Source organism: Balaenoptera acutorostrata, chromosome 8 (genome assembly GCF_949987535.1).
Source record: "Balaenoptera acutorostrata chromosome 8, mBalAcu1.1, whole genome shotgun sequence".
Lineage (NCBI taxonomy): Eukaryota > Metazoa > Chordata > Mammalia > Artiodactyla > Balaenopteridae > Balaenoptera > Balaenoptera acutorostrata.
This window is the reverse complement of record NC_080071.1, coordinates 83,359,867-83,386,944: the sequence shown is the minus strand read 5'-3', so window position 1 is coordinate 83,386,944 and position 27,078 is coordinate 83,359,867. Positions and strand designations below refer to the sequence as shown.

The 27,078-nt window shown below is 40.4% G+C and overlaps 1 protein-coding gene across 2 annotated transcripts in view; it reads right to left on the bottom strand.

Annotated features, from left to right (window-relative positions):
• COL4A3 (collagen type IV alpha 3 chain) overlaps positions 1-27,078 on the bottom strand; it is a 133,794-nt gene that overhangs the window by 62,900 nt on the left and 43,816 nt on the right. For both annotated transcript variants that reach the window (XM_057551095.1, XM_057551096.1), the window contains 6 exons: positions 8,610-8,666; positions 6,806-6,895; positions 3,849-3,893; positions 3,200-3,244; positions 2,504-2,566; positions 1,050-1,103 (listed from right to left, as the gene is read on the bottom strand). In XM_057551095.1, coding sequence (XP_057407078.1) covers positions 1,050-1,103; positions 2,504-2,566; positions 3,200-3,244; positions 3,849-3,893; positions 6,806-6,895; positions 8,610-8,666 — 354 coding nt within the window. The remainder of the gene's footprint in view (positions 1-1,049; positions 1,104-2,503; positions 2,567-3,199; positions 3,245-3,848; positions 3,894-6,805; positions 6,896-8,609; positions 8,667-27,078) is intronic.

Below are 27,078 nucleotides of genomic sequence, written 5' to 3'. Positions count from 1 at the left end.
CCCTCCCCATAATGCCTTGTCTATCTTTCATGTCATCTGCAAACTTCCCACTCTCTTCATCTCTCACATATTTCTTATGCTCACATCTACGTCCTCCCTCCATCTGTCATGGAAGTTAAAGTCTGCAGTGACTTTGATGTTACTGAAACCAACGACAACACATTGGTTCCCGCCTTACTGGATTTCTCAACAGCACTAGGCAGCTGTCTGTCACTCCCCTTTACTGGAAATTGTTAAAAAGGAGATGAGTCCAAAATGGAATCACTCCTGTTAGGTCCACAGCAGTACACCAAGACTTAATACCTAACCTGACTACAGTTTTAACCTTCCCTAGGAATGTGACCTTTGACCAGCCAACCTGGAAATTCCTGGTCTGCACTAATAAGATATTCCACCCAATAGCACCTTCCATTCCCCTTAGGAGGCAGCTTTGCCTAAGACAATGCCTTCTTTGTTAATAAAAAAATACATTCTTTGCTAATAATGTCATTTTTTCCACTCCCTCTCTGGCTTTAAAAACCTTTCCTATCTATGGTTGGATGCAGCAACTCTCTCCTTGCTAGATGGGATGCTGCCGGATTCATGAATCATCCAATAAGGCCAATATTAGATGGTCAGATTTACTCGGTCAAATTTTTGTTATTTAGCAACATCTTTCCTGGGCTTCCAGAATACGCTCCTCCTTGTTTTCTTCTACCTTGAGGGCCCTTCCTCCTTTACAGGCTTATTGTCCTTGATCTCACATTACATGCTGGAGCTCTCTAAGTCCCAGTTCCAGGGCCCTTTTCTCCTCTCTTCCATCCTTGAGTCACCACAATCCAGGCCTCTCCCACTGCCTAGTTCACATCTCCCCTTCAGTGTCTCAGAAGCAAAACAAAGTCTCAAAGTGCATTTATTCATTCATTTCTCAACTATTAGTTGAATGTCTACTGTTGGCTGCCCCAGACTTCCCCAAGGTCATGACAGATTTCTGTATATGGTTATTCCAAAGGAAACTCCTTGTAATTGTACTTTATGTCTTGGATGGGGAGTTAGAAATATAAACGTACTGGGATGCCTGGGTAGCCTGGTGTCCCCCGAAGTCCTGGAAACCCCTGCTCACCCTGGAAGACATACAGAGCTTGTCATTCTTCTTAGTTGTTCTAGAACAGCCTATTGAGATAATTTCCCTGTTTCTCTCTTCCAACCCTGCAGTGATAAGTCTAGACAAAGTAACCCAAATTCCTTACAGCTACTGGGTCATGAGGCTGAAGGCCAGGAAACCATTATCTTAATTGAAAACAGGATTAGAATCTACTGTTTCTCAAATTGTGCATAAATGGCAAAAGGCTAATTGTGCCAAGAACTTTTCAATTGCTGCTTCCTTTAAACTTTAGTAATTACTCCTTTCATGGCCACCATTCTGGGGAAAAGGAGAGTGCAGTCAGGAAACAAAGGAGATGAGTGAACATCGAAAAGCTCAGTCATTCTATTCCAAAGACCAATTTTGCATTCCAAGCCTTAGTTTCTGATTTATACGCACTCACAACCTCAGACGCAAATAACCATTTGAGCCCCCAGTTATATTTTGGTGGGAGAACATCAGAGAACTTCCTCTAAAAACAATCAGAAAGCAAGGTTGGGGGGACTTCCTTGGTGGTGCAGTGGTTAAGAATCTGCCTGCCAATGCAGGGGACATGGGTTTGAGCCCTGGTCCGGGAAGATCCCACATGCCGTGAAGTAACTAAGCCTGTGCGCCACAACTACTGAGCCTGCGCTCTGGAGCCTGCGACCCACAACTACTGAGCCCACGTGCCATAACTATTGAAGCCCACGCACCTAGAGCCCCTGCTCCGCAGCAAGACAAAACACCACAATGAGAAGCCCGCGCACCGCAAGGAAGAGTAGCCCCCGCTTGCTGCAACTAGAGAAAGCCTGCGACCAGCAACGAAGACCCAAGGCAGCCAAAAATAAATAAATAAATATTTTAAAAAAAGAAAGCAAGGTGGGAGAGGGGAGGGGGAATTGGATGCAGACACTCAAATGGTACTCCAAACTTCCAGTTATAAGATAAATAAGTACTAGGGAGGGAATGCACAACATGATAAATCTAATTATCACTGCTGTAGACCATACATGAACGTTGATAGCGTAAATCCTAAGAGTTCACATCACACACACAAATTTTTTTTCTTTCTTTAATTTTGTATCTATAAGAGATGGTGGGTTCACTAAACTATTGTGATGATCATTTCATGGTGTATGTAAGTCAAATCATTATGCTGTACACTTTGAACTTATGTATTGCTGTATGTCAATTATATCTCAATAAAACTGGAAGAAAGTAAAGAAAAAGGCATAAGAAGAAAGAAAACCATCATATGTCTGCCCTGAAGACACATACCATTGGTTCTGGTTAAAAGAATATTTCAAGGAAAGCCTAGCCTGTCTCATTACTACTTCACCTTGATTTATTCATTTAGCAAAACATTAACTAACCATCTCCTGTGTGAGGCATACATACCTTAGAACCATTGCATCCTGGCAAACCGACAGGTCCATACGGTCCAGGATGGCCTGGGATGCCCTAAACAATAGAGCAAGTGTCAAAAAGGAGAGATAATCAGGCCCCGGGACCAGGTGGAAACAGTGCAGAAAAGAAGAAATGGTGGGAAAAGATGGGCTAATTTAGATAGTTCTTTAAGTATAAATGGTTATTTAAATAAAGTAGTAAATTAGTTATTTTAGATAATAATTTAAATAAAAATCATAGCAAATAAAATAGGCTAATTAAAACCAAAAATTATCCAGTGAGATACAGATATTTAAGATAAAACAAAAGGTCTTTCTGTATAAAATAAGTCCATTAGCACACTGTGTTAAGCTGGCGGAAAGGAGAGAGAAGAGGGAAGTGTGCACAGAGGTAACTATTTTATTATCTTATTATCCTGTGCTATCAAGCAGAGTTCATTCTATTCTATTCTGTTCTATTCTTTTCTATCCCATCCCATCCCAATCTATTCCATCTGTTTGTATTTCAGGAAATATAATTTGACTTGTATGTCTTGTAAATCCACACTCTAATACACTATGTGATTCTGATATTTTCATCATGTAGCAAATGTATCAGTACTCATTTTCTTGTGCTATTGCTTTAACATCTTTATTAAAATGAGCTTACTTCTTATTATTCCATTTACACATTTTTCTCATTACTTACTGGAAGTCCAGGAGGACCTGAAAATCCTGGTAACCCAGTTGTTCCCTAAAGACATAGAAAACGGAAAGGGTAGCAAGAAAAAAACTCTTTAAAGATGTTCAACCTATAGACAAAAAATGATTTACCATGCCAATAACCCCGTTCTGCAACTATAATTGGGAACACTAAAAACTATTAGAAAAACAAAAAAAGGCTTGACAAACTTTGTAAATCTTCCATTTATATAACTTTTAAAAAGAGATGATTAAGATTGTTTTTGGCCTTTCTTGGGTAGATTATTTAAGGTTTAATTTGCATACAGTAAAGTGCTCCAATCTTCCACAAACAGATTGAGGAATGTTTATATATGTGCATATGCACATATTGGTGATACCGTCACCCCATCCAGACATAGAACACCTCCAACACCCCAGATGGTTCCCTCATGCCCTCTCAAAGTCAGTTAACACCTACCCTCAACAAAGTAAGGACTATTTTGACTTCTACCATTATAGACTGGTTTTACCTGTTCTTGAACTTTATCTATAGAAGTGTATCACACACAACGTACTCTTTTGTGACATCTGTATAACTTTTACAGTGCAGAGTTCTTTTTTTTAAAAAAAGAATTTTCATCAAACAGTCAGGCTACACTGGTTGGACTACTAACCCTCACGCCTTTGGGACCAGTGAGTCCTGGAAGTCCTGGAGAGCCCTAGATCCAAAGGAGAAAACAAAAGGTAAGTACTGTGACAATTATTTGGCACTAATAAGCCCATAAATGAAAGGTCCCAGTTTTATTCACACGCCAAAGAGTTTTGCTCTTGCGATTATTTCATTGTTAACACGGTTCAGTTGCTTGTTGCTTCATTGGCGCTCTAGTATTTATCCGAAAGGACAAACAAAAATCCATTCATACCCTTGCTACTCAAGGTACGGGATCCAACCGAAGCCTCATGGGGAGCTTGTTAGAAATACAGCTCCCTCACCTCCCAGACCTATTGATTCAGAATTTGCATTTCAACAAGATGTGATGATAATTCTTGTTCACATTAGTGTCTGAGAAGTGCCGCTGGAAAAGCCCCACATTAGCCAGACAGCTGCCGAGGGCTGATAAGGATGAATGACACGATTACAACAGTGGATGAGAATGGCAGCCAATATTTCTGTGCATGAGAAACACTTTATTAGCAAAATGTCCCTGGCGGGCACAAATAAATAAATAGCAAACTAAGGACTGCCTGAACCAGAGATAAACTTGCTTCAAGAACACAATGAATACATTTGGAGGTCCTGTTTCTTAGAGAATAACCACAAACAAAACTGTTTTAACGAGGCCACTCGGTGTGAAAGTTCCATTATCCAAAAGTTTTTCATCATTCCTGAGAGTTTCAGTATGTTTTGGTATTTCTGATTATTTGAGGAAAAGGTTGTTACAGAGCCTTCTGAGACTGGACTGTCAAGGCCAAAGTCAGCCTTTCCTGTCTGAGGTAGAATTCCTGGGTGTGTGACCATGTCCCCCTCCTCTGCAGGATGCTGTGTGTAATCTGCAAAGGCAGAAGCGTGACTTGCAGGTTTCACGTCCCCATTATAAATGTTCTCATATTTTCTATATGAGAATATATAGAAAATATTTAAAATTAGGACATTTATAAACCTGAAAAATCTTTTTGGTCAGGTTTTAATATTCTCTGATTGTCTGCCTTTGATCAGATTATCATTTGTGGCTAGATCTCTGAGCTATACTTTAACATATGAACTCATGACAACATAAGTTTCTGGATGAACTTTATGAAATACCTGCACATCATGTAACCTATACTAAGCACCATGTATTTACAACCATAATTTTAATTTATTGCTGGCTTCTCTAAAGAAATGCTAAGGAAACCAGCAGAGTGGGGTGCAGAGAACAAAATAAAAAGGAAGGAGTTGGCATTAAGCTGATCCTAAGTCCAGGGTTGAAGTGACAAATTCATTCTACAAGGAAAATGGAGGGAAATCCGAGGCCACACCCTGAAGGAGCGCAGTGGAATGTTCAGACACTAAACATGTCTGAAATCAGACACCAAATGTCCAGAATCTGAATGACTTTTTCAAAATTAGGATCAGAGGAAGGAGAAGTGAAGAAACAAAAAGCATACACAGATACAATAAAGTAGAATTCCTGGGAAATAATAAGCTTTGCAGTTTTACCTGGAAACTGTAGGTGTGGGTTTAGTTTCTTTGGCTGTAGGAGTTTGATTCTGGCGTCATATAATACTGGATTTGAACTGTGATTTTGCCACCTATTAGCTATGTAATCCAGGACAAATTACTTAAGTGCTCTGAGAATCAGTTTCCTCATCTCTAAGATGGAGATAATAATATGTAACTATAGTCATGATTGATGGGATCAATGTGAGGAATAAATGAGATCCAGTCAAGAATAAATATCCCAATGCCTGACTCAGAATAAATTAGCAGAAAATGTTGCCTAAATATTCTATACATATGAAATTTAAAAAGACTCCGTGTGGATCAATTATAATTGCATTTTCATAATTTATTAGTTAGTTCACAGCTTCCTGGAAACCAGCAGTCAGTGACCCAATGTATGCGTGAGAGCCCAGGCTTAAGTCCACAGCAGGAAAGAGCCATCAGCAGATCTAGTGGTTATACAGTTATTTAGCAAATCCTCTAGGGCATTTATTTAAACAAAGCCCTTTGTTGTATCACAGACTTTAGGATAAAAATCTGTGATGAGTGAGAAGGGCAGTAGGCTCTGGTAGGAACCTTAGGATGCCTGATGTGTAAGAGACCAGCTGAGAAAGAGGAAAGCAAAGAAAGGAGGATTCCAGAAACAAAGACACGTGTTTCAAGGAGAAGAGAGAGATCCACACAGTTGGAAACAAAGCAGAGGGGTCCAGGTCAGATAGAGACACAGAGTATCCTTCTGCATTGGCCTTTTGGAGGTCATGGGTGATTTGGAGGTCACGGGTTTTCAGGGCAGTGGGCAGGAGGCAAATTGTTGCTGGCTGAGGAGTGAATAGGAGATGAACCACAGCCAGTGTGGTTAGTTTTTTTTTTTTCTTTTAAAGAAGCTTGACTGAGATAGGAAAGACAGGGAAAGGATGGCAATCCTTTGGTTACAGGACCTGAAAGATCTAGAGGAAGTTTATATTGGTATGGGTTTTATATTTGCATGCTTAAGGATGGAAAGAGAAAAACCAACATCAAAAGGAAAGTTGAAATGGCTGAGAAAGAGGACACACCATCAGAACATGGTTCTAGTAGGAATCCCAGTGACCAGGATACCGGTAGAGGGATAGGTCCTGAATGGAAGGCAAAAAGAACTCATCCTTTCATGTCGGATGAAAGAAGGGAGGGGCCGATGCAGGTAGGGAGACTGTAGCTCAGGGAGGGGGAGGAGGTGGAGCAGGGAGCTTGAAGATAATGATAATCATTTGAATCATCTTGGAATAAGATTCAGTTCGGAGGGCCCAGCTAAGACTGGAGCAGGAAATTACCAGAGCGTCCATCAGCTGGCTGCGATGTGGAATTCTCTCCAGGTTCTCAGCAGCCCTGGGGTCAGCATAAAGAAGGTTAAGTGGACTGGGGATTTTTTGAACTCACAGACTGCCATACCTTGGGTCCCTGTGGTCCAGGCAGGCCTTCCGGACCTGGGTATCCTTTCTGGCCAGGAGGCCCAGGGGGTCCTGGAAAGCCTTTCTCCCCCTGTTAAAATCAAAACAAGACAATAAACACACAGAACAGCAATTCCCAGGAATAAACACACCCATAACCATCATTTTCTTTTCTTTATGATGTAATGATAATATTTTGCATATTTTTTCCTTGGATTAAAAAAAAATAGCACTCAGCAGTAAGTACCAGAGTAACTCTAAACTTTCGGCTGTTAGTATTTGTCTGTAGGCTTGAAAGTGTTTGTCTTTGGTCTCCTGGAAACTCTACATTTACCCAAATGGTAGAGCTACCCAGAGCAGAGATTAAGGGAGAGGAATCAAGAACTGAGGGGAAAGCCCAGTTAGAAAGATGGAGGTTGGTGAAGTGTGTTTCCTGGGGGATGGAGAGAGAGTGAAAATCAGGCACAAGAATGTCTTGAGAGTGTGCATAATTGCTATGTAGCTTGAAAGAACAACACACAGGCTATGAGTTTTAGTCCTTTCTTGATTACACAGGGATTAGTAATTCCATCTGCTATTTGTGGAGGAGGTGCAGGAGAGATATCGAGTGGCAAAACGAAAAGTGTGAGCTAAATAGTTAAGAGATAATATTACGGGAAAGCCCTCAGGGATGAGTGAGTAATTTAGTAATTTAGGCCCAGGGAGGGACATGTTTCTGCCACAAATAATCTTCCCGTGGACATAGATCCTATGGTTACTCTTTAATAGTAAAGGCCACAGGTTGATTCAGTCAATCTAGTTACACAATTAGCAACTTTGATTTTTAAAACAGAGTGATCAAGTCAGCGATTTCACACTGTGTGTGTGCATACACACCCAATAAAAAGAGAAAGAAAAGAATTTGCTAGACCCCTCTTAATACTCCGTTACCTTCACACACCTTGAACAGCATCTCACCCAGAGTAGGGATTCCATAAATGCTTCTTGAATGCGAGAATGAATCATAGCTTTCCAACATGGATCTGAATATACTACTTTCATAGCTTCAGGAAATACCCTAAATCAAACTACACATGAATTATAGAATATTTTAAAATAAATATGGTAATTTTTATTATTTTGTCTGAAGAGCTTAAAATATGTTCTTTTAAAAACATTTTTAAGCAGTCATTTTTCAATATTAAGCAATTCATTAGCATATCTGAGAAAAGGGTTTTGTAAACAAAGGAAAAACTTTAGCTCTGCCTCTGTCTTAATTATCACAAATTGAAAGTTAATGGAGCGAATTAATGAGATTTCACGGCACTCATTTTTCACTCCAATTCTGCAATGGAGATGCTTTCCTTCACCGAATTTTTGCCTCAGCTAGAGTGCTGCTGCAAGATTCTTTCACCAGGGGGCGCCCTCACACCAATGCTGCAGGACAAAATCTGCAGGTTTCAATGTTTCTGTCAAAGTGAGGCAATCAAGTTGTTTTCAGTTGTTCTCTCGCGTTTAGCAACAATGTAAATAGGGTATACATATGGAGGCATTCTTATAAACTTTGTTGTTCTTTAACTTACTATTTTTTCTTTACAGGTCAAGAGAGTTACAGTAACTGCTGGTATTTATACAAGTTATCTGAAGTTCCCCTCCAAGGCCTTTTTCTACCACCCTAGGTTTATGTTTATATACAGTTACTTTAAAATTGGATTTGGGGAACGGAATATCATACTGCTGATCTTTTTGCTACGAATGAAAGAAGAGTGTGAATTCTTAAATGAGCTCTCTGGAGAAAAGAAGCAGAATGAAGGTTTTGTGTTTACCTTCTCCCCTTTGGCCCCATCACAGAAGCACTGGCCTTTGTCTTTACAGACACAGCCCTAGGAAGAGGGAAAGAGAAAGGGTTTTGTTTAAAAATGGCTTAATAGATCCCAACTGACAGAACAAAAGCAAACATATTTTTCTGTTCTTTGAGCATCAAACACTATTTAGCAGGAGCCCTGTGATACTGTAGCAATTTATTAATAGAAATAGAGTAGAAAAGTGGGATGTATATAGAACTGTCGAGAGTACATCATTTTTATTGTATTTAGGAATTTCAAGTAATTTATTTATGGAAAAAACCAAGTCAACTCTCCTTTTTTTCAGAACAATATACAGTTGAACCAAAGTCCTACTGTATAGCACAGGGAACTATATTCAATATCTTGTAATAACCTAAAATGGAAAAGAATCTGAAAAAGAAAACATATATATGGCTGAATCACTTTGCCATACACCTGAAACTAACACAACATTGTAAATGAACTATACTTCAATTAAACAATGGTTAAATAAATAAATAAAATTAAAAATATATATATATAGTTGAGCCATATGAAATTGCCATTGTTGTAGGTAGAAAGCAGTCTAATGTTTGCAAATTTCTTAGGTTCAGCAAAATGAACATATATGTATTTGTGTATATTAATTGGTGATATCTTCTATAGGTAATTCTAAGGTTTTCTTTTCCTGAAATAATGTTCAATGCTGCGAAAAGATTATCAGTACCCATCATGTATTTTAAAGAACAAACTAATTCACTGAAGCTAATATCAAAATGCTTTTTCTTATTAAAAAACAAAACCAAAAATTTAGCTGTGAACTTGGGAACCCTTTCCCATCTAACTAGTCACGTTGACACACTTACAAGTCCAGCTTTCACATCTCTGCACACGCCGACTCTAATGAAGGTCAATTTTTAAATTCCTCTCTGCCAGCAGAGGAACAAAGAGAAATAGATTCAAACAGTGGATTTAAAAAAAATTTTGACACACCTTCTATAGTTATATATTTATCTTTTTTGGGGCAGTGTTAATATTGACTGGAAATCAGTTTATGTTCCCCAGGAAAAAATATTAATTGACAGCAGAGGCAGGGCAAGGCTAGGAGATGTGCTGGCTGGTAGGAAAAAGAAAAAGAAATTGCCTCAGATATTCCCAAAGTGGGAACCCTGTTTGTTCAATCAAAATAAGAATACACAAACTTCTTTAATTGAATATATTTTCTGAGCTGAGGGCAGTAGGCTATGCTGTTATTCAAGAAAGGGGAGTCCATAGTAATTTTCATACACTCATCATTGATCCTTACCACATTTACACGCATCTCAATTTATATGAATGTAAAGTAATTAATTGAAAAGGAAAGTCTATATTTTCCCCAATGGTTGTCTATTCGGTTTTTTTTAGAAGACTAAATTTTTCCGCTTTTCCTCCCAGATGCTTGGGGTTATTAAGTCATACCTAGCTTAATTATTTTAATCTTGTCTTTCTAGGTTTTTAAACTTTAGTGTTCATTTCAGTCACATATTTAAGTATACTAAGTATATACTAAATCTAGTATGCTAATTTAGTATACTAGTATGCTAATATCTACTAAAGCAGTAGTTCTCAAAGTGTGGATTTCCAGACCAGCAGCATCAGCATTATCTGGAAACTTCTCAGAAATGCAAATTCTCGGCCCTACCCCAGATGCACTGAATCAATAATCCTAGTGTTGGTCTCAGTAATCAAACTAGGCCCCCTGGGTGACTCTGATACTACCAATCTAAACCAATAGCTAAAATCCCAGTCTGTAGGGTAGAGCTAATTCTCTGAAGATTTCTCAACACTATGCCATTTGAGATACTCATTTGCACATCCGCTTTTTGTTTATGATGCCATTTTTTCCTCTCATTCCAGGAAAGTAGCCAGGCTTGTATGCCCCTCACTTTAGGGATGCTTTTGTCACTGGGCTGAAAGCAAAGGCTGCCTAAAGACAAGGTTTCTCCTGGCTTCTGTTTCTGGAGCGTAGGGACCTGTTGACCGTTGGCCCCAAGAGTGGAAGGACCAGCAAGATGTTCCCACAGAGTGTCTGGAAGAGGCAGCAGGGCCTCAGGAAGGAAAGTCTGAGTCCTACACCCAAGGGGACCAGATACTGCGGCGAGGAAGTTCAACCTGGGCAAGGAGCTGGGGCTCAAGTTTACACAGCGGTGTGGCCACTGTTTTACATGGTCAGAGACCATGAGCATCTCTGATTCTTCTTCCTCCCAGACACCACACAACACCTGGATTCCAAGCATCTCTGGACCACAGGTAAGAGGAGGCAAATGGGCAGTCCTCTAACTCCGAAGAAGATGCATGGAGGTCATCTTAATTTTATTTCTTAGAGTAAGTCATAGTCACTCTATACTATCGGGAATCTTTCAACCTTAGCTTGAACAAATAAATGTTTGCTGAACTCCTCCAAACTAGGTCAGGTCCCCCTTCTTATATGCTCCCTTGGGTCACTTGCAGTTATATGTTTAATGTATATTTTCCTTGATGACCCTAAGCCCCAGGAGAGAAGGAATTGTCCAGTCTTGTTCACAGTGGCAACCGGGGCATATAATATGTCCTGAACAAATGCTTGTGGATTGACTGAATGGATAAGTGAGTGGATGGAGCGCTGGTAATTTGTTTACATCCAGTTTGGTCCTGGAATTTCAATGCATGTGATGTCTATGGCTATTGTTGAGCTGCCATGACTAAGATGTTTCCTATATAAATGTATATAGATTCTATATGTATGAATTCTGAACAACTGTGATTGATTGAAGTGGAAGAGAATGAAACTAGAAGCTTTGGCTGTTTTAACACATGTTAAAATTAACACAAGGCTAATTAGTTGTTACTTGCTTGGATATAAATTTTTTTCTGGAAAAAATTTAAATCCTCAGAAGATTGAAAAACAGTACAATGAACACCTATGTATCTTCTCATCTAGGTTTCCCAACTGTTAACATGCTTTCCCAGCCTTTACAGCTCTCTCTCTCTCTCTCTCTCTCCACACACACACACACTTTCTTGCCAAACCGTTCAAAAGTAGACTGTAAACACCATGACACTTCACCTCTAATACTTCTGCATGCATCTCCCCAAAACAAGAGTATATTCTTATCCAATTATAACATTATTTCCAAACCTAAGAAAGCCACATTGATGAAATAACTTCGAGTTACTAGTTTTGTTTTTTTTTTTTAATAAAGAAAATGGTTGGTAATTTGTAGAAAGGATGATTTCTTTTTTTTTTTTTTTAATTAATTAATTTTATTTTATGGCTGTGTTGGGTCTTCGTTTCTCCGCGAGGGCCCTCTCCAGCTGCGGCAAGCGGGGGCCGCTCCTCAGCGCGGTGCGTGGGCCTCTCACCATCGCGGCCTCTCCTGCTGCAGAGCACAGGCTCCAAACGCGCAGACTCAGCAACTGTGGCCCACGGGCCCAGCCGCTCCGCGGCATATGGGATCCCCCCAGACCAGGGCTCGAACCCGTGTCCCCTGCATTGGCAGGCAGACTCCCAACCACTGCGCCACCAGGGAAGCCCCGAGTTACTAGTTTTTAAACAAGATCTTCAGCTTTACAAGGCCCTTGATGACCATTAGAAAATGAAAAGCTATTTAATTTTTAACAAATCTTTTTTTTACTTTATATTTATTTATTTATTTATTTTTATTTATTTATTTTTTTTGTCTGCGTTGGGTCTTAGTTGCAGCACGCAGGATCTTTCGTTGTGGGGCGCTGGCTTCTCTCTCGTTGAGGCGCGCAAGCTCAATAGTTGTGGCGTGCAGGCTTAGTTGCTCTGCGGCATATGGGATCTTAGGTCCCTGACCAGGGATCGTACTCACGTCCCCTGCATTGGAAGGCAGATTCCTTACCACTGGACCATCAGGGAAGTCCCACAAATCTTTTATTTCATACCAGAGATTTGGTCTTAAACAATGATTTCACATGTAATCAATACAAGAGGTCTGATCTTAACAACTGACTGTCACAGATCCAAGAAGCTTTAGAGCCCACACGGCTGCACCCAGAGGTCAGGCGTGGGACACTGCGTGTCAGCCCTTGCTCCTCTGAATTCCCTCTTGCCTGGGGACTGGTTGCCCATCACCACCAACAGCAACTTTGATCCTTGTTCTTCGTCATCAAAACCATGGCACCTGATTTTTTTACATTATTGTCCTTGAGTTTGCTTGAATATTCAGGGGTGACATATTTAGCTTTTGTTTGTATTTGGTTTCATTGTTTCCACACAAGGGTGGAAGGCTTATTTAATGGTTTGGAGCCAGCTGGTCGGTTAGTTGAAAAAGTTAGTGAAAGTGAGGAATCAAAAACAAACTAACAAAAAAAACGTGAACATGTTAAACATTTTATTTTAACTTAAAACATATAAATGCACAACAATTCTTCAATGTTGTGAAATAGGGCCCAGGTCTTTTCTTTGGGAATGGGTCTGCTATTGAGAGGTGTAGGGCATCTCTTGCTAAGTCACACCCATAATGCACCACTGACATTTCCAGTTTGAGTTTCTTTGAAACAGGCCAATTGCTTAAATATGCTTGTTGAGCAATCTGAGTATAGAGTCCTTCTAGATACGAATCCATGTTTCCCTCTAACTTTTTTTTTTTTTTAATAAATTTATTTATTTATTTTTGCCTGTGTTGGGTCGCCCTTGCTGTGCACAGGCTTTTTCTAGTTGCGGCGAGCAGGGGTTACTCTTTGTTGTGGTGCGCAGGCTTCTCATTGCGGAGGCTTCTCTTTTTGCGGAGCACGGGGTCTAGGCCGCAGGCTTCAGTAGTTGTGGCATACTGGCTTAGTTGCTCCGTGGCATGTGGGATCTTCCCAGACCAGGGCTCGAACCCGTGTCCCCTGCATTGGCAGGCGGATTCTTAACCACTGTGCCACCAGGGAAGTCCCTCCCTCTAACTTTTAAAATGTTTTCTCAGACACGCTTAACTGAATAGCAGTTTTCTATCAATTTTATCTTATCAAATCTTCCAACCTAGTTTTCAAAGAAACATGTCTTTAAGAATTTTCTTATTTATTAATTTACTTTTTAAATATAGCAGTGTGTATCTGGCAATCCCAAACTTCCAATCTGTCCCTCCCCACACCCGTCCCGTAAGTTCGAGAGAAACATGTCTTTCTTATGCATTTGTATTTAACCAATTTGTTATTTAATATTTAATTAGATGACTTTGTTATAATAATAAGTACAACTGGCAGAAGCAGCTAACTCTTGGCAATCGTTAAGCTCCACCGTGGAGCAGGCGTATGTCGGTGTGCTAGGGAAGCCTATGGGTGTCAAGGGGGCAGCAGACAGTGGGCATCAACTGGTCCATCGTATAGAAGGTATGGAGAGTTCTGGTCAGTTGCTGAAAGTTAAAAGGAGAGTCGCTGAGAGAGGGTCTACTGTATTATCTACTCATTTGCAGTGCCATCCACGGTGTAGATGTTCAGCCCTGTTGGCAAGACTCCAAAGCCAGGTCTAGGGCTGTGTTTCTGTGCCCAGGTGAGCAGAACTGCTCCAAAATTTTTCCAACTTGAATTTTCAGTGAAACTGGCAAGGCATCGCCTGCCTATGTATCTGCACAATGGAACTGACCAGGATTTCAGAGGATGTGACAATTTTGCTGACATGCGGATGCTCCACCTGACTGAATAAACTCAGAATTATGTTCCGGGCAGCTCTCTGGCAGATGTTCAGCTGCTTCTCTAGAAGCAAGTGCTGCAGAGAGCTGAGCACAGGGCCATGTGAAATAAAGCACTTCACTTTTTTTGGATGATCATGACAGTAGCCCCAGACTCAAGAGATCCATTTCTCTTAATAGTGCTGCTTTTCTTGAAATAAATTTTTTTATAAATTTATTTATATTTTTTATTTTATTTATTTGGCTGCATTGGGTCTTCATTGCTGCGTGCAGGCTTTCTCTAGTTGCAGCGAGCGGGGGCCACTCTTTGTTGTGGTGTGCAGGCTTCTCATTGAGGTGTCTTGTTGCGGAGCATGGGCTCTAGGCGCGCAGGCTTCAGTAGTTGCGGCACGTGCGCTCAGTAGTTGTGGCTCGCGGGCTCTAGAGCTCAGGCTCAGTAGTTGTGGTGCACGGGCTTAGTTGCTCTGGGGCATGTGGGATCTTCCTGGACCAGGGCTCAAACCCATGTCCCCTGCTTTGGCAGGCAGATACTTTTTTTTTTTTTTTCCAATAGTGGCTTTAGGGTTTTTTGTTTTTTAATAAAGAAGGGAGTCATTCTTTTTTAAAGTATTTGTTTATTTATTTATTTATGGCTGTGTTGGGTCTTCGTTTCTGTGCGAGGGCTTTCTCTAGTTGCGGCAAGCGGGGGCCACTCTTCATCGCTGTGCGCGGGCCTCTCACTATCGCGGCCTCTCTTGTTGCGGAGCACAGGCTCCAGACGCGCAGGCTCAGTAGTTGTGGCTCACGGGCTTAGTTGCTCCGCGGCATGTGGGATCTTCCCAGACCAGGGCTCGAACTCGTGTCCCCTGCATTGGCAGGCAGATTCTCAACCACTGCGCCACCAGGGAAGCCCTTGAAATAAATTTTTAACTTTGCAAATGTGTTTTAATAATTCAATAATTCAGATAGGTTATTTGACTAGAAGATAATAGTGGCCATATTTTCATTTTTGTTGAGTTTGATCCACTTCTTTTGGACTCCCTTTTAAAACACCATGATTATATTAATGGAATATAACCCATTAATTACTACTCAAATGCTAAACCACTTGAAAACCAGTACGGCCAAATGCTATGAACTCTTAAGAAAGCATAACGATGGATATTTCTTAAGCAAAACTTTAATGATTTTTCCTCTTCCAACAATAAAGTACCTCTTAGTTTCCATGTAACTTAATGAAGTGAGAAGTCATTTGTCATGAGCAGAAAGCTCTTAATAATGATTTTATGGCTTTTCTCCCCCTGCTAACCATTAACACATCAGGAAGTGATCCAAGATTACATGATGTTTTAGCACCATTGCATATTAAACAGTTACACTTGTGAGACCCATTCATTTAATAATCACATTCATTTTTTTATGACCTCACTTAGGATGCAAAATAAACTTTGGTGGTAGAGAATCTTAAAAACCTACGAAGTCCAGAAATTACACGCCTTCTGCCAGATCTGTATGGGATCTATTTCCAGATTTGCCAGTTACTATCTGGTGCTTTGGACAAATTACTTAATCCTTCCAAGTTACCTCACCTGTAAAGGAAGCAATTGGGTTGGCCAAAAAGTTCGTTCGGTTTTTTTCGTGACATCTTAACGGAAAAACCCGAACGAACTTTCTGGCCAACGCAGTATAATCTCTATAGGTCAATAGGGTGCCGGTAGAGTGCCCTGCATTCAGTAGCAGGCTCAGTCACTGGGGGCTGCCACTCTCTCCTTTTTGGCTGCACTATCCTGTGCCAAAGGACATACATGCTAATTTCTGATATTTTTTTTCCAAACTAGCCACCGCCTTCCCAGACATTTCCTCCTGAAGTCATTTTTCCAGTGCCAAATAACGGGTCCTCAGCAATTGTCAGAGAGACTAAAAAAGTATTTTTGTTACACTGCAAATGAATTAAGTAGTATTTGTTAATAGTCCTCTTAGAGTTTACTGAATATATTAGCTCATTAACCAATTATGATTTGTACCTGAGCACAGAAACAATTTGTTTTATTTGTTTAATAAAATAAATATTGGGGTTTGAAACATCAATTGTATTTGATGCTTATAAATGAAAGGTGGCAGATCAAATATATTACAAAAGCAGCAAGCACTTCTGGGAACGCTAATCAATCAGCTCTCACACTTTTCTCTCTGTTTCAACTCCCATCGTGACCATGTACTGCCCGTGTATCACCTGCACACTGCCTTCTGTTCGGGGGCAGTATGGCAGAAGGGTAAAGGGCACTGGCTCCAGGGCAGATTTCCTGGGTCTAAATCCCAGCTCTGCCAAGCCATCTATGTGACTTTAGGTGATCTCTGGTGCCTCAGTTCCCACATCTGTAAAATGGGGTCAAATAGGTTAACACTGGTAAAGCACTTAGAAGGGTACATAGGATGCCTACCGAGGGCTGTGAAGGAAACCAGAATGTGTCACCCCAAAATTTGCCTCTTTGATATACAAATATTATTTTGAATTGAAGGTAATTAAGAAACACTAAATGCAGAAAAAGCTCACCTCTTTTGTGCCTAAATTCAGGAAATAAATTCTCCTTTTAATAAAGACAGAATCTTAGCCCAGAGATAGCACTAGAGGAATCTGCATATAAACCTCATTAAACTAGCCCTTATCTCCTAGTTACTCCACCATTTACTACCTCTAGCCCAAACCTCTTTGTCTAATCAATTCTTCACAAATTTACTGTTTCTTTGTCTGAAAGGTCTAAATGCTTCCTCCTCTGGTCACTTCCTTGGATCTTCATTTTCTTGCAAAGGCTCCCATGCACATGTAAAAAAATTTTTTTAAATGTGTATGCTTTTCTCCTGTTAATCTGTTTTTGTCGGTTTAATTTTCAGACCCAGCTAGGAACCCTAAGAGGGTCTAGGAAAACTTTTTCCTCCCCTACAGCTGTTACAGAGGGCTATCCATAAGGTGGGCTATTACTAATATATTAACTTAATATTGCTACTTAAATGCCCATGAGCTGAGGGCTTATTACATTTACTAGTCTGCAAGTAGGAACTGGGTCTCACAATCTTTACATCCCTTCAGCACTGGCAGGCAGTAAAAAAATTATCTAATTTTTACTCTTAAAGCTAATAAAGGATCTAATTACGCACATACATTTTAAAAATTGTTCATGAAGAAGCCAGGAAACGATTTCCAAATGAGCCTGGATGTTTCCCCTTTCTACTCTCAAAGCATCGCAGGCCCAGTTTCCGTGCATCCCTGTGAAACAGACGTGGCCTTCCCAGCCCTCCCTCCAGGCTCCCCTCCCCCGCCCCACGCAGCCCAGCCTGGTTTAGCAGAAGGGGAAGTTGGCAGCGTTCAAAGCTGGTTAACACTCTGCTGAGCAGCTCTGTTGATTTTGCATTATGATTATTGACCCTCTGCCCAGCCAATAGCCTGAGGCCAAAGTTTCTGTGTGTGAAAAGAAGAGCTAACAGACTGCGGGGCCGGCGGTGCCAGACAGACTCCAGTGCTGTTCTTTGCAGGGTCCCTCCATCCGCGTCTGCCTTAAGCAACCAACTGTGAGCCTTGGCAGCCTGCCCTCCAGTGACCGAGGCTGACATCCATGTGCTGCTTTTCTGCGGTGTCCCCTTCTTCCCCGCACTTGTGTATCACAGGGATCTCACTGCAACTGCCACTTCCTATCTTTCTGTCCAGAGAGACAACACTAGTCTAGACATCTAAACCAGCCACCCGTTTTTGATTTTCTGGACGACAGCAAATGTACAGATTACTGGCTCTGACTAAGAAGGTGGCAATCAGACGTCTCTGGTCCACTGGGGAATAAACTCACATAAAGCAGGGAGTGGCCTTTATACCTATAATCATTAACTCCCAGGTTTTTATTTTTCTTGCCCTAAAATGTTTTGAGTTCAGTAAGACTATGAGGCCGTTGTCATTCATGTAAGATTAATAGACTCTACAGTATCCTATGTAAAGGGTGCTGCAGAGAAAATGAACTTCGATCAGGACTCTAATGATACCAGCAGGCAACATTTTGGGAGCACTGCCCAGGGCGCTCTGCCTAGTGCGTGATCTGATTGACATTTGATACCAGTTCTGTGAAGTAGATGCTATTATTAGTCCCTTCTTCCAGATGAGACAACTGGGAGGTGAAGAGGCTACAGGTGGTAAGGAACAGAGCTGGGGAATCTGAACCCAGGGGGGTTGACCCATGCCATATTCTCAACCCTATGCCCTGTGTCATTATTGACTGGCTCTGTGGGCTACCGAGAAATTGGGGGAGAGAGAATGCACATCTCCTGCCCCCATCTCGTCACTGCGCCGCAAGGATGTAATAAAATCCCAGCAATAGGCATAACATGGTTGTTCATGAAATCAGCTGGGTTGGCATAGTGCAGTCCACAGGTCAAATCCAGTCTGCCCTCTTTTTCTGTATAGCCTGTGAGCTAAGAATGGTTTTCATATTTTCAAATAATTGAAAAAAAAATCAAAAGAAAAATAATAGTTTGTATCATGAAAGTTATGTGAACGTCAAATTTTGGTGTCTGTAAATAAAGTTTGGGGTTTCATCACTAAAATATTTGTGGGTATTTGTTTTCTGTCTTGTTATGTAGGTATCTACATAATATCCTTGATTTTGCCTCTTGACCCTTTATGGAAAAAGCTTGTTAACCCCTAGTGTAAATTATCTTGATTATATGTTTTGTGGCAGTACAAAAGTTACATAAAAACATTAAAAGAGAAACTAAGGAATGTATCAGCTCTGAGCTCTGGTGAGAGATGGTTTTTCTGCCTCCAAATGTCAGACAGGAATTTCTCTCTTTTCCTCCCATCCCTCCCTTATTTGCTTTTTCCCCCATTAAGCCCAAGATAATGCAATTTGGAGACTGGAAGAACCCTGAAGATCATCTAATCCAGAAGTTCCTAGTGCTTTGGAATTCACAGAGATGTAAAATAAAATATATATTTCTAATGGACACCAACCTAGGACTGTCCTATTTATAATTTGCTCTGTAAGGGCAATGACCACCTACAAACACAAACAAACAAATCTGCCCTCTCACTCACCAATCTGTCATCTACCACTGTCGTCATTCTGTAAAAATAAATGACTTAATTAAAAAACTATGAAGGAAGCAAGGAAATGCTCACAGAGTACAAGATGCTCTTTTAAAATGAAAACAAATAACTTTTTCTTCATAAAACATCTCTGCACTGTTCTTATTTTGTTCATTTGCCTTAGTCTGATGAAAGTCTACACAGATATGACTTTGTGAAGCGCTAAACTAGGCATGACTGCCCCATCTCTCTGCCCCCATCCCCTCTGGCCGCCACTATTTGCTTAGTGACGTACTGCAGCATGGTTTTCTGTTTGAGAGGTGACAGCAAGTTAATCTCATACTGCATAAGGCACGCTAATGAATTAATCTTTAAAAATCGGACGCATCTTTCAAGAACCAATGCCTCTTAACACACACACAAACACACAAACCCCTGCCACAAATGCCACAAATGGTAGAAAGTTCCAACTTCAGACCCACAGGTGGAGACACATGTTGGGGGATGGGGCCCCTTAGTTTGCATGCCTGGTCTGCCTGGGCATAGGACCAGGTCTTTCAGATAATATATTTGATAATACTGTTTAAAAAAAATAAAATGTAGCTTGTATACAAAACTCAGCTCTCCCATTTTCATTTGATGATCAGTGAATAAGCACTTAATAGGATTTTACCTGTTAACTGACAATTGAGCCAGGCACTTCAGGGTTCTGGTTGATCTCTCCAGAATGTGCTGCTTCAGATGGGAGTAAATCTCCTGGGAGAAGCTGCCCTTAGCCCTTATCCATGTGGAGAATGACCACATGCCTTTCACCACTTCCTCAAGCTGTTACTTGGCTAACTACACCAATTGTCAATGGCGAATCTAAAGTGCATTTAAAAGTTTTACATTCTTCCATTTTGGTTCTGGGAGGGTTGTTAAGAGTTCTTAGAAACCTGGTGCTTAATTACAGAAATGTAAGACACTTTAAGGAAAAATCCATTTTGTATCCGTGAACTTAAAAGTATGAAAGAAAGAAGAAGCTGAGGGTCACCCATAAGACAAGGCCACTTTTCCAAATGGAAGGCTTCTTTGGATTCTAGGGAAGATTCTGATGTCACATTATCTGGAAATATGGACACTGCTTGAGTAGCAATACTATTCTGAAGAAAAGCAGGAAAAACAGGCTCACTCATACGAGAGTTAATCCAGAAAGACAGTTGCTTAAATAACTTCGTATGTGTCCTCTCCTTTTGAACACCAGAATAAGATGATGGATAAAGAATTTTAAAAGTATCAACTCACAAGACAAGTAAAATAGGTGAGAAGACAAAACAAGATTAAAAGTGGCAATTAATTTTTGGAAGATGGAGGTGAGTGGAATCTTCAAGTCAAGTGGGATGGTACATTTATGAATACATTGGCACATATTCTCTGTTCCATTAAAAGATAAGATATAAAAACAGAAAATAAAACAGACAAACTCAAAAAACAAGATGCATGTTTCCGGTGAGCAAAATGCCATGGCAACATACAGCAGTGGGAGAGGTCGAAGCCTTAGGTGGATGGACCGAGTTTGAAGCCTACGGTGGTACCCGGGAGACTGGCTCCTGTACAGAATAGGGGGCATGAAGCATTTTAACACTATTTGGATTGCGGTCCTGGAGGACTCCCAAGAAAGGCAGCCCTGAAAAGCTTGGCACACACAGAGGAGAAAGAGAAAAGAAACAACAAAAGTTGGAACAGAGCTGTGGTAGCCAGCTTCCAAGATGGCCCCAGTGATACCTCGTCCTGGTGTCTATGCTCTTGTGTGGTCCCCTCCCACACTGAACCAAGGTTGGTCTGTATAACCAAATAGAATAAGGCAGATGTGATGTTATGTCACTTCTGAGAATAAGTCATAAAAAGACATTGTGCCGTCTGCTCTCTCTCTTGGATTACTTGCCTTGGGAAGCCAGCTGCCTTGATAAGTCAAGGAGCCTTAGGAAGAGGTCCATATATTGAGGAACGATCCTGTGAATGACCTATTTTCAAGCTTCTCTTCCAACTCTGTCAAGCCTCAGATGACTACTGCTCCAGTCTATAGCTTGACTGCAGCTGCACGGGAGACTCTGAGTCAGCACGAGCCAGCTAAGCTGCTCCCGGATCCCTGACCCTCAGAAGACGTATGAGATAACCAGCGTTTGATGCCTTAAAGTGCAATATTGTAGGATGACTTGTTAGGCAGCAATAAATAATACAGGGGCCCAACTAAGATTGCAAGTTTGATGGAAATGATGAAGGAGAAATTCAGGAAATCTTCCTAGAAAATAGGACAAAAGGAAGAGAGGTGAATAATAAGAAAAAAGCTAAGGTTTGAAGATCAATCCAGGATGCCCAGGGTCTGTCCAATAGGAGTTTCAGAAAGATAAAAGAGAGAAGATAGAAAGGAGGAAATTATTTAAAAAATAATGACAAGAAACAATTTTCGCAAGTGAAAAAAATAAATTTTCAGATTGATAGAGCCTATGAAATGTCTTTCTCTCACAAACACGCACATCTGAGGCACATTATCATAACAAAACAGAACACTGGGAACCAAGATCCTAGGAGTAAACAGGCAACAAGAAACAGTCGCTATCTATTTTACGTTTGATAGATAGCTAGTGGGAAGCAACTGCATAGCACAGGGAGATCAGCTCTGTGCTTTGTGACCACCTAGAGGGGTGGGATAGGGAGGGTGGGAAGGAGGGAGATGCAAGAGGGAAGAGATATGGGAACATATGTATATGTATAACTGATTCACTTTGTTATAAAGCAGAAACTAACACACCATTGTAAAGCAATTATACTCCAATAAAGATGTTAAAAAAAAAAAAAAAGAAACAGTCGCATACAAAGATCTTGGAGTTGAAATGGCATTGGATGTGTCAACAGCAGGACCACGAGGGACATATGGCTTGAGGCCTTCAGAATTCTGAGGGAAATTGATTTTCAACCCATACTTTATACTCACCAAATGATACATGAGTTTGAGAAGACACAGACATTTTCAGATGTGTAATGAACAAAAGTATTACCTTCCAGGCACACTTTCATAGTAAACTACAGGAAGATGTGCTCCACCAAAAAAAGAGAATTAGGTCAGGAAAAGGGAAAGATATGGGATCCAGGAGAGAGACCTAACTCAGAATGACAGTCTCAGATGACGATGGTACACCTGACCCAGATTGGAACCAGAGGATTGGGGCTCCAAGGGGACACCAAGGAAACAATAAAATCGTCTGACGAGTGAGACAGTAGGAAATTTGAAGACTTCGGGAAAAACAAAAGTTTGTCCAAGAAAGTCTACAAACATGAAAAGTAGTGGCTCAGCAGTGAACGAAATTTCCAAAATAACGCACTACTGATTTAACCAAAAGTTACAATACAAGCTTGTTGAGAAGATTTGAGGAAAAGGAGGGAGGTGGGTCATGGGAGAGTCCTCCCCTACCAAACTGCAAGTTAATAGATAATGTCAAAAGTGGCAAACTGAGAAGTAACTCTATAAGCCTGTTTTTCAGAAACATGGAGGTGAATAAATGGAAAAATAGACACAAGAATTGAAAGTGGTTGCCTCTGTGGAGGGGAACTTGGGAGAGGGTAACCGGAAGAGGGACTTTGTTTTTGTTCTGTCTTTCATATCACAAGTATTTTATTATTGTCACTATTATTTTTTACTATCTGCATACTTCATGTTGCTAAAAATTAATAGTAAAAAAATAAAGTTCACCCAGAACAATAAAAAAGAAAGTTCACCTCAAAACCAGAAAATTTCCTGTTCCTTTACATTTAAGGTTCTATAATTTATTGTATTCTCAAACAAAGAAGCATTCTAAGTTCATATTAAGTGATGTTTTCCTTCAATTTGGAAAACTACCAATTTAGTTTTGACTTCCCGGTAGAAAAAAAATACAGTCAGAATAAACACAGGAAAATTTTAAGAAAAATGATTCAGACACATGATGAAGAAACCTCAAGCTGACAATTCTCTGAGACAAAGATAAATCTGGAGGTTGCCTGAGAACCCAGTTGCTGGTAGCGGAGACCTACGTTCTCCCTTGTTATAAATCACGGAATGTTAAGACTGCAAGAGGCCTTAGGGTCACTCATCTCATACCGATTCTGAAGTTGGTCCAGATTTTATCTGGAGCCCGGAACTTCTAATTTTCCCTTGGCTAGAGGAGCTGACTGCATTTTGGAGAGACTGCAAACTTCATGCACAGAGACGGTGCTGTAGACAAGCTTTCCTGCCCACAAACCTGCAACTCACCATAGAGCAGGAGAACTCTTTATGGCTGAATTGCGCCCGGGCACAATTCCTGGCTTAGGTTGGTCACCCCTGTGAAAATGTCTTCTCCGTAACAGTGGATAGTAGATGCTGTGTCCAATTAACATTTTGATTAGGGTTGGACATAAGCCAATAAATCATGAATATAACTCTCTATAAAGCATAAGAAGAGAATCTGATACCCTGAATTTGCTTTTGAAGACGTATAATATAAATCTTTTGGATGGTTTGTTGCATTTGTTACGATTAGCATCCTTATTTGATAGCACCAATTCAAATCTAATTGTGATTCAGAAAAATCTCTCTCTTTCGTTTCATGGTACTACAACTAAAACTTAGGATAACAGCTCTCAACTTTTAGTATCTATAAATTACCTGGAGCTCCAGGTAGGCATGCTTTTCCCAGGATCCCTTCCTCACGAGTAAGTCTGAGGGCCTAGCATCTGCATTTGAAACAAGCAGCCCAGAAGACTGGGTTCCACAGACCACACTTTGAGAATCTCCTCAGCATATCAAGCATGAAGCAGGAACTAAGACTCATCTGGAAAACTATTATACTAACCTCTGCGCTATTTATGAAATAATGAAAACAGCATTTATTTTTAAAAACAGAAGATGGTTGGGATTAATTACCAACCCTAAATAAATACCCCAAATTGCATTACGTCACTTTCCCTATTAAAATTATTTGTTCCTCAGCACGATACCCATCAGCAAGATGTATGAGGCTCTTTGTATTCTGGTCCCTCTATTTCCCCAGCCTCAGAGGCCAAAGCTCACCCTCACTCTCATTCCCATTCCTGTGCTTTTCCACATGGTCCTTCTTTGGCCTGAATGCCCACTTCTCACCACCCCTTACCTTGCTTGGCTAAGTTTTGCTCATTCAGGAGCAGTTCAAAGTTTACTTCTTTCTGGAAGACGACTTCCCTAAATCCTCTAGGTAGTTAGTGGCTCTCTCCTCTGTTTTGTGCATAACTGCTCTCATATTACATGTCTAATTGCATTGTAGGTATTTGTTTACATGTCTTCCTCTACCACCTGACAAACCTTCTCACAGGAAGCCACACTTTACTCGTCTCTGTGTTTCTGGCAGTGGGGACAGTTCCCAGGGCAGGTCTTGGGGGGGAGGAGCAGTTCTCCCAGGGGAGAAATTGTCTCCTTAGCTGTGGCACATGACATAAGGGGCCCCTTTGCTTATAAATGAGACCCTCTAGACACACCAGAATGGTGGGAGTGGGGTCCATATGTATGGAAAGGTAAAAAGAGTAATGTAACAAACACCCCTTTGCCTACCACCCAGAGTAAGAAATACCACACTACAAATACAGTTGGAGTCCTCTTTGTTGTCGCTGAATCCTCAATTAAGTTTGTTCTATGAAACTGTCTTATTCTGGGGAAAATTGAACAAGTGGCTCTCTGTCCTGCTCTGATCCACGAATGGAACAAGAGCAGTGGAAATTGAGATGCTTGGGAGATTCAGTCTTTAGCAAGCACAGGAAATCAGAAGAAGAAGCTACCAAGAAAATGCAGACTCCAGGGAATTTTCAGAGGTCTTGGGCAGAACTTGGACTTCCCATGGATTTGAGATGGCATTCAAAGAATTTCAAGTGGTTTTAAACCTCAAAGGATAGGGTACTCCTAGATAGCACTGGGGCTACAATCACAAACAGTAGATGCTCAATAAATGTTGACTAGATGAAAGACAGATTACAGGTTGCTAAATACATAAAGATGGTACATAAAATTGGTGGTAGGGGTAATTTATATAACTATATAAAATATATAACTATAATTATAGTGATGAAAGAAGGTTAAAAATGAAACTGGGCAAATATCAAGAGTAATACAATGTTTCACAGCTCTGAAAACAGACCATGGAGAGATAAGCATGGGAATATAATGATGACAGCTAGAGTGAGACATCCTACAAAAATAAGTAAGAAAGTGTAAGCTATGTCTCTGGAAAAACAAACGTGGATATTTTAGACATTTTAATGATTGACTGAATATCTCTTCTCATCCACATGACTAATGCCAAGTAAATAAAATCTTAGGAGCAGATAAATGAGAAGGCCACGGGAGAATTAACCAGAGTCCTTAGGATTAGCACTGGGGAAAAAAAATCCATTAGCTGGCAGAGTGTAATATTATAAATAGGAGGGGCACTAGGAGAAGAATAAATGCATGAGCTGGAAAGCAGAGTAAGAGGAAAAGGCAAAGACGAGAGAAAAGCTGGGTCAGAGGATAGAGATTTCATTCTATGCTATTTCATTTTTGATTAGAAAATGAGAAATTCTGCATAATGGTGATATCTGTTTTACAGGAATACAGAAGGATATGATAAACGGATTTTTAAAATTAATTCTGTATTTCAGAATAAAAATACAAGTAGGCAAAAATAACATAATTTAGAATGCAAACAATTGAAATTCGGATCACTAAATTTCTAACTGTTGAGCATCAGATATGTTTTGGAGCTCTCTGAGATGATTCTATTTGCACACCAGGAATTCCTAATGTTTGCTTTGTTTTTCTCTTACTATTAAAAATATCTTTGTGTTGTTGCTGAAATAAAGTTTGCTTGTTCAGAGCAGGCATCTAGATAGCTTGCTTCACTGTTAGTTTTGGAATGAAGACTACAGAAAGAACAACAAAAGTGCATTTAAATTAGTTTTCTTAGGACAGAGATATAATCAGTAGCACATCCTAATAAGAAAGGCAGTGTTTATACGTGACATCTTTTCAAATGTGTGATTGCATTTAGAAAACCCTAAAAGGAGTTTAGCTACTCTGGCAAATTCAATATAATTATGTATATATATATATATATATACACACACAGTTTATATACAACATGTATGTATATATATATATGCAGACAAGTTAAATGGTGCAGCTGTCTGTCAATAGGACTTTGGCAGTCAGGGTTCATGAGAGCTGCAGTGTGGTGGGCGGTGCTATAGTCATTATACAATGTTGCTATTCAGTCACATTCAGGTTTTTCAAAAGTCATTTACTCTGGGAGTTTGAATGTGTATTTTAATGGATGAATGTGGCTATCACAGCAGCCCTGACAGCATCTCCCACCCTCAGGCAAGCACAGTTTTGTTTGCAGAAACACGCTGCCCAACGGAACAAGCAAGGCCAGTAATGTCCTAAATAATGTTTAACTCGAAGGCCTCCAAATATTTTTTTAAACATTTTTTTTTGATGTGGACCATTTTTAAAGTTTTTATTGAATTTGTTACAATACTGCTTCTGTTTTGTTTTGACCTTTTGGCCGCAAGGCATGTGGGATCTTAGCTCCCTGACCAGGGATCAAACCTGCACCCCCGGAATTGGAAGGTAAAGTCCCAACTACTGGACTGCCAGGGAAGCCCCCAGGCCTCCAAATTTTAATACTTCATCTCTAAAGAAAAATACTGAGGTCCCATCAGAGACTGCACTGATCAAGTCTTTTTTACAAGCACGCTTTTC